At 45.2% G+C, this 13161-nt stretch overlaps 2 protein-coding genes across 11 annotated transcripts in view; both read right to left on the bottom strand.

Annotated features, from left to right (window-relative positions):
- Positions 1–1017: 1017 nt before the first annotated feature.
- Positions 1018–3207, bottom strand: oxld1 (oxidoreductase-like domain containing 1). The gene is made up of 2 exons (XM_020109170.2): positions 2977–3207; positions 1018–2000 (listed from the first exon to the last, which is right to left on the bottom strand). Exons 1-2 carry the CDS (start codon positions 3010–3012, stop codon positions 1602–1604), a joined length of 435 nt encoding a protein of 144 aa, XP_019964729.2. The 5' UTR covers positions 3013–3207; the 3' UTR covers positions 1018–1601.
- A 3229-nt stretch (positions 3208–6436) lies between these two features.
- Positions 6437–13161, bottom strand: part of gprc5c (G protein-coupled receptor, class C, group 5, member C) — a 79191-nt gene continuing 72466 nt past the window's right edge. For 8 of the 10 annotated variants that reach the window (XM_069517557.1, XM_069517560.1, XM_069517561.1 and 5 more), the window contains 4 exons: positions 11748–12767; positions 9931–10031; positions 9589–9714; positions 8443–9231 (listed from right to left, as the gene is read on the bottom strand). In XM_069517557.1, the coding sequence (XP_069373658.1) occupies positions 9199–9231; positions 9589–9714; positions 9931–10031; positions 11748–12735 (1248 nt within the window). In that variant the 5' untranslated portion in view covers positions 12736–12767 and the 3' untranslated portion in view covers positions 8443–9198. Of the gene's footprint in view, positions 8411–8442; positions 9232–9588; positions 9715–9930; positions 10032–11747; positions 12768–13161 lie in introns of those variants that run through there. The other 2 variants (XM_069517565.1, XM_069517564.1) reach the window with 2 other exon arrangements.

Genomic DNA, 13161 nt, shown 5'->3' on the forward strand with positions numbered 1-13161 from the left:
TTGTTATATAGTGAAATATTCACATATTCATAGATTCTGTATTTTCCAACAGGGGAGCTGTGATTAAAATGTGGATTATCATGTAAACATCACATCAGATACAAACTGTAACTGGAAACTATTGACTGAGAGTCCGTCTCCACCAAGTCCAGCTTGTCAAGTTTCATTATTAACGAGTTAATGTCCCCACTTTCTGTTCCTGAGACTTTAGGTTGGGAATCAGAGTAAGTGCAACATTAGTGAGTAAATGATTTATCTCACAAAAGAAGCAGTTTTCACATCCTGGTAAAATGTATAAGACACTTCTAAAATCTCTCAACTGCTGGAAACTACTAAATGAATCTGAATAAAATCCATCATCATAGATTTATATTTTATCATAAACTTCACTGAATCATTTGAATGTGACAGAATAATACTGAGTCCATTTACTGATGTGTGATCAGACGCTGGGAGAATAATTAGACACTGGCATGACGTGAGGAGACAGTAATCTGTTTTTTCCATCACGTCAGAGCGGCTGTGTCCACGGGTTCTGTTTATGATCCGTGAAAGGCCTCGTTTGTAATCCTCTGAATAACCCAGATCAAAAGAAGAAGTGCCTCCCGTGTAATCAGGACTTCCAGAGAATCACCAGCCGAGTGCTGAGTCAGTGAAAGATCAGGGTCACAAACAGGGAGGCTGCGCTCACCTGCCGACCCCGACTGAGAGACGTCATTATCCCTCGACAGGACTGAACGTGTGTTTCTTCTCTGTGCTCGGCAGCAGCCTCCTTCAAATCTCATCTACATCCAATGAAAATCATTATTTCAAACGTTTCAAAAGGCAAAACGAACATTCAGAGAGCCAGCTGTCTGAAGACACTGCAGACGGAGCTGGTTGAATCCACATGATGAAGAAATAAACAGATTAAGATCAAGTCTAAATACTTTATGTTGAAGAGAGCAGGTAGTTTAATGTGTATCTAGCACCCTCTAGTGGCCTGTTCGTGTGTAGAAGTGACAATACGGAAAACACTTGTTGTAAATAACATTTAATCAAAAATCCTAAAATAAACTTCAAAGATATAATTTAAATTAAATAAAGCCAATGATCTATTTACATAAGATGCATATAAATGTACTTTAAACACTTCAACACTTCAGTTCAAACCTGAAAACAGATCATGTGCTTCACGACCAAAGGAACCAGAGTCTAATGGAAATAAACAGGATTTTATCATGAGACACTAAAGACACTTAGAGAACACACACTCTACAAATCACTCACGTCCACTAACGACTCTGGTACGACAGGTTGTTTGTTGTTGTTGCTTCTCAAACTGAAATGTATTATTCATCAGCGATAATAAATAAAGTTTAAATGAAGCTTTGAGGCTTCGGTTGATTTGTGCAGCAAATTAAACTGTAAAAAAAAACCTTCCTGCTACATTAATATCTAGAGCTGGAGTCAGATCTAGTTTCCCCTTTCGCCTGCGGACCTGGTGACTCGCCTCTGAAACGTTCTGCAAATACGACCAAACTGATCTAAAAGTGAATAAGTGGAGGTAAAATAATGTGTTGCTTCTCTAGTTCTGTCAACACGGGCAGTAAAAACTCCCGTCACGTCTTCTTCAGGAGTCTAATCTCCATCTTTAGGTAAGTCTTAAGGTTCTCATCCAGGACGTTCTCCTCGATGGCGGCGAGCGCCCGGTCGCCTCCGTCCTGGTAGTACGCCAGCAGCTGCTCGGCGTGTTCGATCCACACACAGTTATGACAGCCGCTCATGCAGCAGTGTGTGGGGGCAGGCGGTGGACCCTGGTCAGGAGACCAAGCAGAGGGACTGTGGCTGGGTCCTGGTTCAGGGGAGCACTCGGGGGAGTCAGGAGGTGAGGGTGGAGGAGGTGAGGGCGGAGGAGGTGAGGGCAGAGGAGGTGGTCCAGCAGAGAGGCAGCGAACCGTCCTGGTCCACGTCTGCTGAGAGCAAGGAGGCCTCATGTGTAGCAGAGAGAGGACGCACAGCTGAGAAACACGAGAACGTGATGTTAACAGGTTTTTATTTGTTTGATCTGTTTCTACACAGGTGGGATCTGAGAGGAGGAGCTACAGAGACATGAAGAGGAGCAGGTTACTGGAAGGGACAGCTCTGATGTCTCTGGTGTGTCCCTCATCAGTAGGAAGGACTCTCTCTGAGCTCAGTGTGATTACACTTCTCTCAAAGTCCTGAACAAACTTTAACAACATGAGAGACACGTCTGGTGGGGTTCTCAGTTATTCAGGTCAAAGTAACTCAGATAACTACGACACCACGAAGGATTCAAACTGGGGCTTTAATGAAGTAATTAAGGACTTGATGTGATTAACTTAAAATAATTAACTTGAATACATTAGAGAAAGATCTTTTCTCAAGGACACTGAAGTTTGGCCCAAATCTTCACTAGTTATCCATCTGAATATCTTTCAAGAAGCATCCATCCATCTATCTATCTATCTATTTATCTATCTATCATCTATCTATTTAACTATCTATCTATCTATCCATCTATCTATCTATCTATCTATCTATCAATCTATCATCTATCTATTTATTTATCTATCTATCATCTATCCATTTATCTATCTATTTTTCCATCCATCTATCTGATAGAGTCTCTTTCAACAAAAATAAAGTAAAACGCTTCTTAAATACGGAGTTAAAGTAAAAGTCAGTACAAAGTTGATGAGTAATAAATAAGAACAAACTAAACTAAAGCGCAGCTGCAGAGTTTTCATGGAGCAGCGGTCAACACGTTAGCATCAGATCAAACCACAGAAGAAGAAGTTTCATCTTCTTCTGTTGTTGAAGAAACAACACGACGTGGTTCCGGTTGTTTCGCCGACAAATCAAATAAATATGAAGTTTATTAAGTTTCAGCTCAAAGAGGATTTAGCTGTGGAGCATGTAAGCTAGTTAGCTTAGTTAGCTCGAGTAGCGTTAGCATGAGTAGCGTTAGCTCACCTTGGGAACAGACAGCGTCCTCGCCGTGTTTAGCATCGTCACAGGAAACAGGAAGTCCGGTTATGCGTCTGTGTTCTTAACATGTTCTTAACATGTTGTTAACATGTTGTTAGCATGTTGTTAGCATGATGTTTAACGTGTCCAGATGTGAGCACCACAGCTGTAAGTGAAGAAATACGTCACCTCCACGTTCTCCTGAACTATGACGTCAGTGTGAGCCGTCAACAAACAAGCTGATTGGCCGACAGGAAAGAAAACGACCAATCAAATGGCTCCGTTTCTACATTTGACCAATAGAAAAGCGTGGAACGGTTTGTGGGCGTTGCAGGACAGACTGGCTGCATTTACGATGTTTGCCCAGCAGGGGTCAATGTTTCATCTGAATCAGCAGCAGAGGAACGAGAAACAGTTTTATTTTAAAATAAACTGAAACCACATGTTTTATATATATTTAGATAATAATACATATATGTATTATATTACATAGGTTACTTATATATGTATGTTTCAACAACAACATGTGTTTATATTAAATCATATATAAATATCAAATATAATAATAAACTTCATATTTATATGTTGCAGATGATGAAGGGGCGGAGCTCATCATGGATAAATGTGTTTTACTTTATATTGAGGTTTTTTTTAAGAATTTCATTTCATTCATCATCGCTTATTGTTTTTCAGCTGAACATGAACATTTGAATCTGATGACGACGTCGACTTCACCGACTCTTGGTGACGTGATGTTCCAGTTCTGTTTCACGTTGTACACGATGCGAGCTACTCACTGATCCGTGTGTCTGTGTTCAGTGTGTGGGAGAGTGTGACTCCGAGCTCCCCACAGACCTCACTGTTTGCAGTCCTGCTCCATGGAAACGTGGCGTGGAAACCCTGCAGCTGCTCGGGCCTGGCAGCAGATACCAGGCGTGTGGTGGCACATGTTATCTCACCAGAGGCCCCAGCTCGCAATGTGACTGTGTCCCGACGAGAGTCTCATCGCCTCAGAGACCCAGAGCCGTTTAAAGGCTGCTGATATTACTGTGAACGATTCAGAGCGAATGATCTGAAAAGAAAAACAGATGAATAGACTGTAGCTGTTCGAACAGGAAGTAGAATGAACACACGAGTCTGTGATTCAGTGTTAGTTTCATGATCCTGGTTCTATTATTATATCATGAACGATGATAACGTTTGTGTGATCGGAGGCTTGGAGAGGGGGATGATTGATGGACACATGGATGGATGGTTTCAGCTCACACTCTTTTAGCTATGTCAGGTATGTGAACATGGAGGAGGCGGAGATCCCTGTTTCGACACCCCCCCTTCCCTCCACCCACATCCCTGCTGCTGGATTACATTTCTCTCAACACCCGTTCCCTTGAAAATCCTGGGGGCCCCTGCTTTACCTCCGGCAGGCATTTCCTGAGGGGCCCTTCACTTGCAGATTTGGGGGGAAAGTCAGATTAAAGCAAGCACATGATAAATACTTGAAAAAAAGAAGCTCAGGGGAGCGAGACTATTTCTGATCGAGCTCGAAACATTTCACATGACCCAGTGGTTCTCAAAGGGAGGTCTGGGGACTCGCTGGGGTCCCTGAGGGAACTCCTGGAGGCCTCGTAACGATGAGTTCAATGTCCCAACATTATTTTTCTTCTATGTATGTGACGTCAAAAGCTTTAGAGAGCGTGAATCTGCAAAACATATAATGAGTACATGACTTCTCTTGATATGGAAACTTTCGCCCGACACAGACGGCTTCGCTGTGGCTGCAGGCGTTCTGCAGGAGGGATTAGCTTCATCACTGATAATCCTGCTGAAACCCAGCGTGCACAAAAGGCCTGGCAGCTTTTCTAACAACTTGTTGCACATTCTTCAACGCTGCATTGTCCCGCGGTGAACGGGGGACGTTTTTCCAGGAATTCAACCCAAACAAAGATGATAAAAAAGAAGAATTTTAGAAATGCATGGACGTAAAATAATCAAATCAGAAAATATTCTTCTGTCACAGGGATGTGAATTCCCTCACATCCCTCAAAACAGAGAACACTAAAAAGGTTTCACTCTTTTCCTGCATCTTCTTTATTTGCTGAAATGCACCAACAGCAACTTCTCTCATAACTGCACTGTTTTCTTTTCATTGTGAATCAGAGGATGAGCTCAGAATGTGACAGTCTGGGGTAAAAAGGTAGCAGGGAGGTGTTTTGCTGCTCAGGTGTCCTTCCTCAAGGTCCTGCAGCCGGACTCACAGCACCAGCTTTGTCCTGAGCGCACAAAGACCTCGCTGTTCAGTTACAGCCGAGCGCGGCCACTGCCCTGAAACGACAAGTCAACAGCACAACTCAGATGGCGACTTGTCAGAATTGGCAGAGACATGTTTGCGTACATGTCAGGAGGCTGCAGCAGGAGAGAGAGACGCAGTTCACACGTCAAATTAATATCTTCAGATAAGGCGTCATCGTAGTTTCACACATTATGAATCAGTAGCAAAGACAAAGGGACCCGTGCATATTCAAACCAGATTCATATGTTTAATTTGTATTTAGTATAAATTTATATCCTCACAGTCTTGGTGTCGGATCATTCTCACGAGTTTCATAACAGAGGATTTTCCCCGAGAACAAGTCATCAGACGAAAGGATTAAATAAGTACACACAGGGAACTGTTCCAGGACAAAGTACACACGCTGTTCAGTACTTTTCAACCAGGACAGTGAAGATCCGGTTCAGAGGGTTAACAGAAAAATGAGTTAAACGCTCGTGAAGGTTTAACGACTGCGTCGGGAACCTCGACCCACGTATCTGATCTTTTCACAGTGAAAGAGATTTGTTCATCCTCGTGAAACTAACGATGCTGGAAACAGGACGATGTGCGAACACGTCATCCAGGACGTCAACACACGAGATGTCTCCAAACACAACTCAGACTTCTTTAAATCCTCTCAGAGGTCAACGAGGTCACGACGACCTGATGTTTTCAAATGAAACATCATGAATGAATTTCTTCTTGGTCAGTGGTGGAGGAAGTACTCAAGCATCTGAGTTATGTAAAAGTACAAATAAATATAGAAATAAATATATAGTAGAGTACTCAAGTCAGAGTATTGCATCAATTGTAGAAAACATGGCGGCCTCCGTAGAGAGGGTCCCCTCCATGTAAATATAAAGTATTTAAATATAAAGTAGGATAAAGGATCCTCTGACCCTGAACGCAGCTCAGGCCGAGCTGCTGGTCAATCATTCCTCAGCTGGGGGCCCCATGAGGGTCTGAGCTGAGTCACTGAGGGACCTGAATGCTCAGCGTGTTCCTCTGACCAATCAGAGGCCCTGGATGTTCACACCTCAGCCGCTCCGTCCAGCAGCAGAAAACGTAAAGCTGTTACTGAACAACTGGAAACACAGAGTGGGTTTAACTGAGAGGGGGGGGGGTTCTCTGGAGTAAACAACAAGAACACGTATAATGTGTAAACTGTTTACTTTTACATTTGTTATGTTACATTTTAGACATTTACACATGAAGTCTCAGCAACAAACAAACTTTCTTTTAAAAACATATTCCTGAATTTACCGTTATCGTTTTATTATTATTATTATCCACTATTTATATTATTATTCATATTTTTATTATTGTGTTTGTTGTATATTACTCATTTTATTAGATGAGGGATGTAATAATTAATAATAATAATTGTACATGTCCTCTCTTTCTGTTCGTGTCCTCTCTTTCTGTTCGTGTCCTCTGTTTCTGTTCGTGTCCTCTGTTTCTGTACATGTCCTCTGTTTCTGTACATGTCCTTTGTTTCTGTTCGTGTCCTCTGTTTCTGTTCGTGTCCTCTGTTTCTGTTCGTGTCCTCTGTTTCTGTTCGTGTCCTCTGTTTCTGTTCATGTCCTCTGTTTCTGTTCGTGTCCTCTGTTTCTGTTCGTGTCCTCTGTTTCTGTTCGTGTCCTCTGTTTCTGTTCGTGTCCTCTGTTTCTGTTCGTGTCCTCTGTTTCTGTTCATGTCCTCTGTTTCTGTTCGTGTCCTCTGTTTCTGTTCGTGTCCTCTGTTTCTGTACATGTCCTCTGTTTCTGTACATGTCCTCTGTTTCTGTTCATGTCCTCTGTTTCTGTACATGTCCTTTGTTTCTGTTCGTGTCCTCTGTTTCTTTACATGTCCTCTGTTTCTGTACATGTCCTCTGTTTCTGTACATGTCCTCTGTGATGTCATGTCTTTAGTTCACTGCAGTTCATTGTGAACTGGATCGAACTGTGTTTGTGTTGGTGTGTTTCTGTCTGATTGGACAAATCGCTCAGGGTCTCAGATACCGGTGTCATCAGCAGGAAACAGGCCCCGGCACCAATTAGCTCACAGTCGGACGTCTCTCACACTCCTGACGCTGCCGTTCCAGGAAGCTGTGGTTCCTCCGAATTCCCCTGAACACACAACAGCATCCTGCAAAAACACACAACCCCCTGAGGCCGCAGACACAGAGAGGAAGGGTCTGATTCTCACAGATGAATGTTTGTGTCTGAGGAACGAAGGTTTCAGCAGAAGTGCGTTTGTCGCAACGAAGGTTTTATGGTTTTCACGGCTCTGTGTGTATCTCAGATCTCACCTGGTTGTGTAATAGAAATCCAAACAAAACATCCTCAGGGTCAACGGCACGTTGTGTAAGAACACGATCTATTGGTGTTGTAATAAATCCAGGTCACACAAGAGGTGAGAGGCTCCGTTCATCTTCACGTGTGTCTTATCTGGTCGCAGCAGTCGCACAGAATAATGTGACAGCTTCACGTCAACGTGAGGATCGAACACACGAGGCAGAAACAGATGTGACCTGTCGCCTGGTTTCACCTGCAGGTTATCACGTTGGTCATAAATCAGTGTGACAACAGGAAGCTTCAGTCGTTATCGAACCCTTGTGGCACAGAAACGTAGTAAAGGTTTGATATTTTACAGTTTAGCCACAAAAGGAAAACAGGAAGTCAGAAGATCAGTGCTGCAGCTATTGAAGATCTGAGAACTGACGCCGTGATCAGTCGTTTCCTCGGATGACCTCGGTGAGTTCGGTGGCATCGGTCCAGTTTGCAGGAGCTGACGAACACGAGTGAATTTGTTTCTCTCACGTCATAAACAGAAGTTTTAACTGTGAAACCAAACAGCGTCAGAGTTTATTCATTAATATGTAAAATCGTTCTGTTTGTTCATCCTCAGGGACTAACTGCAGGAAACATCCTCGTACACCAGATACTGCGAATGTTGATTTGTGTTACTGCTTCTATTTACATACTTGTATTTGTACACACTGATCTTTGAATATTGAAACTTAAATACTTTTTACTTTACGTCAGTGTGGTAAATATTGAAGTTCACCAGGTTATTAGAGTGTTTGTCTCCAGCAGGTCGTCCACTCTCCTCCTCCTCTCTTCACCTCACGTGAACGTCAGAGCATCTCTGTCAGAAAAACACACAACTCACACAACTCATGACATCACAACTTCTTCTTTATTTGCTATATCATTTAAAACAAAGTGGGTGTGGTTGAATTAAGATTTGACAGACAGCTGAAGCCACAGAAGAAACAGAGTGAGTGGACAAATCTCCTGAGACATTTACAGCCAAGTATCGACAGATCGTTCCGCGTTCTGTTCTCGGTTTAATCGAAGCGATATAAAATAATTAAATAGCTGTAAATATCATTAAATATCAACATTCATAAAACTCTTCCACGATGAGGAACCACTGACACAATCACAACATATTTACATGAATTTCAAAGCAGCAGCGAAACTTTACATGTGAACTTTGTGGTTATTAAAATATTGTGTGTGTGTGTGTGTGTGTGTGTGTGTAGAGGAAAGCAGTTTTGCATTTGTGTGTACTTGCTAAGCTGAACCCCCCCCCCCCCAACATGAAGCTAAACTATTCTCGTCCCTCATGTTTTGCGTCATCAGCACCGTCACTGCTCGTGTGTGAGCGCACAGTGAACGACAACCTGTGAAAAGTCTTTGTTCTGCAGTAAAGCCGAGACTTTGACTTCCAAATGAAGCTCTGCGCTGAGACCAGCGGCTCACAGGGAAGCAGTCGAGAGAAGGTTTAGCTGTTTTCCATCAGCGGTGACGTGTCGGGGCCGAGGGTTCCTCTTACAACCAGCTCGGGGGAACCACAAATAACAGCAAGCGTACAGTCAGCAGGTGCAAATGAAAAGACGAGAAGTGAAATTCATTTGACGGGGAGCGTGTTCACCACTGGGACGTCCTGTGCAGACCGTTCCCCTGCAGAGGGAGAGACACATGAGTGATGGTCCTTAATGATGAGGCACGTCACAAACTTTTCATTTCAAATGAAACTTTCTTATATTATAAAAAGAGAAAAGTCAGAAGAAGACCAGAGGGGACTCACTCACTCCCAGTGGCTTATAGAGCAAAGTAAGAGACACAAGGTGGAGAGAGCGAGCTCCACAAGGTAAGAAAAGAAATCCAGACACAAAGAGGCGATTCATCATCAACCTGAACAAGGAGTTGCTATGGAAACAGCAGGCGGAGCAGAGAAGCATCTGCAGGTGAACAGCAGGAATGTGGAGGAGAGAAGGAGCGGCGGGCGGGCGGGCGGGGTTCGGAGGTTCCACCTACGCTATTTCCATTTGTCTGAGCGAACGCAGCGTTGGTGATTGAGGAGGCGGTGCTGCTGCCGCTGTCGGCTGCGGACGTGGTGGAAGCTCTGGGGATGACCACGTCATAGGTCGGGTCTGGAAGGTGCTGCGTGAACCAGAGTCACACTGAGTCTGAACCGTTTGTGTCTAAAACAATCAGCTGAAAAACTGTTTCTAAAGGTCACAGCTTCATTTCAAGAATCATTTGCCTACTGCGTGTGTGTGTGTGTGTGTCTGTGTGTGTGTCTGTGTGTGTGTGTGTGTGTGTGTGTGTGTGTGTGTGTTATACTCAAGCATACAGACTTCATGGGCGTGTACTCACTTGTCCTATTGCTTTGGAGATGAGAGCGAGCTCAGTGGGCTGGTAGACGGAACTACGCAGCTGCCCGGTGTAGCCGCTGTACGGAGACACAGGTTTGATCCCTGTGATGGACAGAGACATGTTGTTATTGTGTCAACTACAAACTCACACACCAATAAATCACCATGTCAAGACCATGGGACACTTCCTGTCCGCTGTCCTGTTCGTCCCCGACCGATGGAGGGAGATAACGCTGTCGCACTTTGAGCCTCACAACATCAAACATCCTTCTGCTGGATGAAAGCGTTCGCCACACCTCTGTCGCCACGGAGACAGAGCAAACACAGGGCGTGATGTTTCCGTCGGGAGGAGAGAGGGCGCGGTGCGGCGGGAGCGTTTGTTCTGTGATGCAGCGACTAACGATGAATCTAGACACTGATTAACAGGAGTGACTCAGAGGACGCGTTCACAGAGCTGGAGGTTTGCTGGGAAGAGAACATACGTGTAGTAAACATGTGTTTGTTCTCTCGTGTTGATACTTTGAATTATTCCTCGTCATTACCGAGTCGTCCTCAAACTCTTCGACAATATTCTGCCACTTCCTGTGGTGCAGAGAGAGAAAACTTTGTGTTCATCCTACCTGGTTTATCTGCACTGACAGGAAGTGGTTCTATGAATGTTGTTGCCGTGACGCTCTTGCTACACCCATGACTGTAAGAAATGAAATATTAAAGTGATCCTGCGTTGACCTGAGGTTTGACCCAGATGTCGACCACTGCTGCAGTTCATCTGAGGACGTAAAGAAGATTTAACTCGCTCGATATTATCGACGCTCGTCGCCGTGTGAGACTGAAGCGACAGAACGAGACACTTCTGCTCACGTCAGGTTTTTCCTGCAGCATCAGATCCTGTTCAGCTCAACAGCAGCTGATCAAATTCTGTCCAGTCATCACACTAAATGCAAAAACAACGTGCGGAGAACATGAACGTTTCTGTTTTTGGTCTGTGCTGATGGTTTTTTTGTGGGATTCAAACTTTAACGATGTCTCTGTGGATAACGAGTTCAGTGCAAAGAGCTCAGTGTGGACACAGTGTGCGTCTCAGCTCCCCTGACAAAAACCACATGATGCAACTCCCACTGGATTTCCTCTTGAACCAACTCCCAGTTTGACTGTGACACGTCGTCCTGAAGTGGAAATGATGGAAATGAGTGAGTTCAGTTTCGTTATGACCAAACAAACAAACGATCACATCTGTCGACCGGGAAACGTTTGATTTAAAAAACAGCAGGAAAATGAGGGAACGTCCCTCGAAGCGACGATGTGTCCGTGTGAACAACAGAACGCTTCTTTTAAACGACTTTAAGTGGCCGAATACGTTTTAACAACATCCACGTGAATAAAAGATTCAATTTAAAGAATCAAACTAACGAAGGAATATTTCAAAATAAAGTCAGTTCATCTGGTGAATCTTCATGATTGACAGCTGAGGCAGGATCTCGATCCTGCGGCTCCACAACTCGATTGAATGGCGTCACCAGTGCAAGATGGCCGCCTCAATATCTGAGATGTTTTGTCTTCAGTTTTATTCAGTGGGAGACACATGGTGCGTCTTACTTTAGAGTCTGTGTGATTAAAAACCGTTTTAAAGAACAGGACAGAGAAACAGAAACTAAAGTAACACTGAGCTTCTTCCTGCAGATTCACTTTGAATTGAAACCGAGACTTCTTCTACAAACCAACTCTTGTTTCTCTTCAGCTCACAGAGTTTGAGCTGTGAAGGTTCAGCCGACAACCAGTGACACGTGAAGCTCCAAATGAAACTCAGCCTGTAAATACCTTGGTTGGGCTCGTCCATGGAGAACGCCTTGTTCTCCATGAACATGCTCTGAGCGCTCTGCTCCTTCAGGATGGTCTCGTAGCCGGCTCCCTGGTTGGGGAACATCTCGTCTCCGTGGCTCTGCTGACTCTCGTCATCACTGGTCACACAGCAGATTTCAGGGATGGTGTAGATGATGAGGAACACCCAGGCGTTTGCCACCAAGGCAATGCTCAAGGTGGGGTCGTCCCACGTGGGCCCCCCGTGCCTGTTGTTGCCGTAGACGTACATAACGATCCACGCCACCCAGATGCCCACAGAGAACAGGCTGGTGAGGAGGACGCAGGCACCTTCCTTCTTCCACCGGTTGTGTTTGCCCGCCATGACGGCCAGACTCGCCACCACCACCGCCAGGATTAAGGCCATCACGTAGATCAGCGCCATGACAAAGTCCTGGTTGGCGATGTTGCAGGGCGTAGCTGTGGCCCCGCTGCTTTCAGCTGTGACGTTGAGCAGCAGCAGCGGATGGCGCACCACTGTGATGATCAGCCACTCCGTGTTGATGACCACCTCCACCAGCCACAGCCCCATCGCCCCCAGACATAAAACCCAAGCCCGGGGCCCACTGTCCCGCCTGGCAAGGATGTTCAGCCTCACGCTCAGCATCAGGAGGCAGGCGAAGCAGCCGCCGAACAGCACGCCGAACAGGAACCTCCGGGAGGCGCACGTGGAGAAGTCCTTTCCCACGATGAAGGCGAAGGTGAGGCAGAAGAGCCCTCCAGTGCAGACCAGGAAGCAGGCGTGAAGAGCCACCGAGCTCTTGCGGGCCTTGTCCTTTATGAAGGGCAGACTGGCCAGCAGCGAGATGAAGAGCACGAAGGAGAAGACGACGCCGGCCGCCGCCAAGGCCTCCAGCACGATCCCCCACACGGCACTGAGGTCACACAGGTTGTAATAGAGGGAGTCCACGTCCGGGCCGCAGCCCTGAGGCGTGTTGTTGGCCGCCATCGGGACACGTTTCTCTGGGATCCTCACAGAACCTGATGAGACGGACAAATGATGAAAGATGTCAAGTTTAAATGTGTCACTGATGAAGGATCAGGACGTCGTCGACACCCAATCGAGCAAATATCACGCTCTGATGAGTCAGGAACCTGTTCACACAGCAAATATGAAATAAAAGGTGACTTCAGTGTTACTCAGAAACGGTGGCGACATGAACGACCCAAAATAAATCACAGGAATGTCAAACTCTGGACTCTGACGTTAATCATTGACACGACGTGGGGACAAATATTAATCCTGTACATTTCACACTGAGGCGTGCTTTAAACCTGAGGGACAGAACATTTCCACTGTGAATAATGTCAATCTAAATATGTGTCCTTTCTTTCAGAGTTTCCTTTGTGCGTCTTTGTCTCTGTCAGATCTCGT

This window comes from Paralichthys olivaceus, chromosome 21 (assembly GCF_024713975.1).
Source record: "Paralichthys olivaceus isolate ysfri-2021 chromosome 21, ASM2471397v2, whole genome shotgun sequence".
NCBI lineage: Eukaryota > Metazoa > Chordata > Actinopteri > Pleuronectiformes > Paralichthyidae > Paralichthys > Paralichthys olivaceus.

Bases quoted from the DNA above. Each gene is read 5' to 3' on its own strand.
- oxld1 (XM_020109170.2), bottom strand. From the start codon at position 3,012: ATGCTAAACACGGCGAGGACGCTGTCTGTTCCCAAG. The intron at 2,001-2,976 runs GTGAGCTAACGC...CGTGTTTCTCAG, and splicing joins GGACGCTGTCTGTTCCCAAG to CTGTGCGTCCTCTCTCTGCT.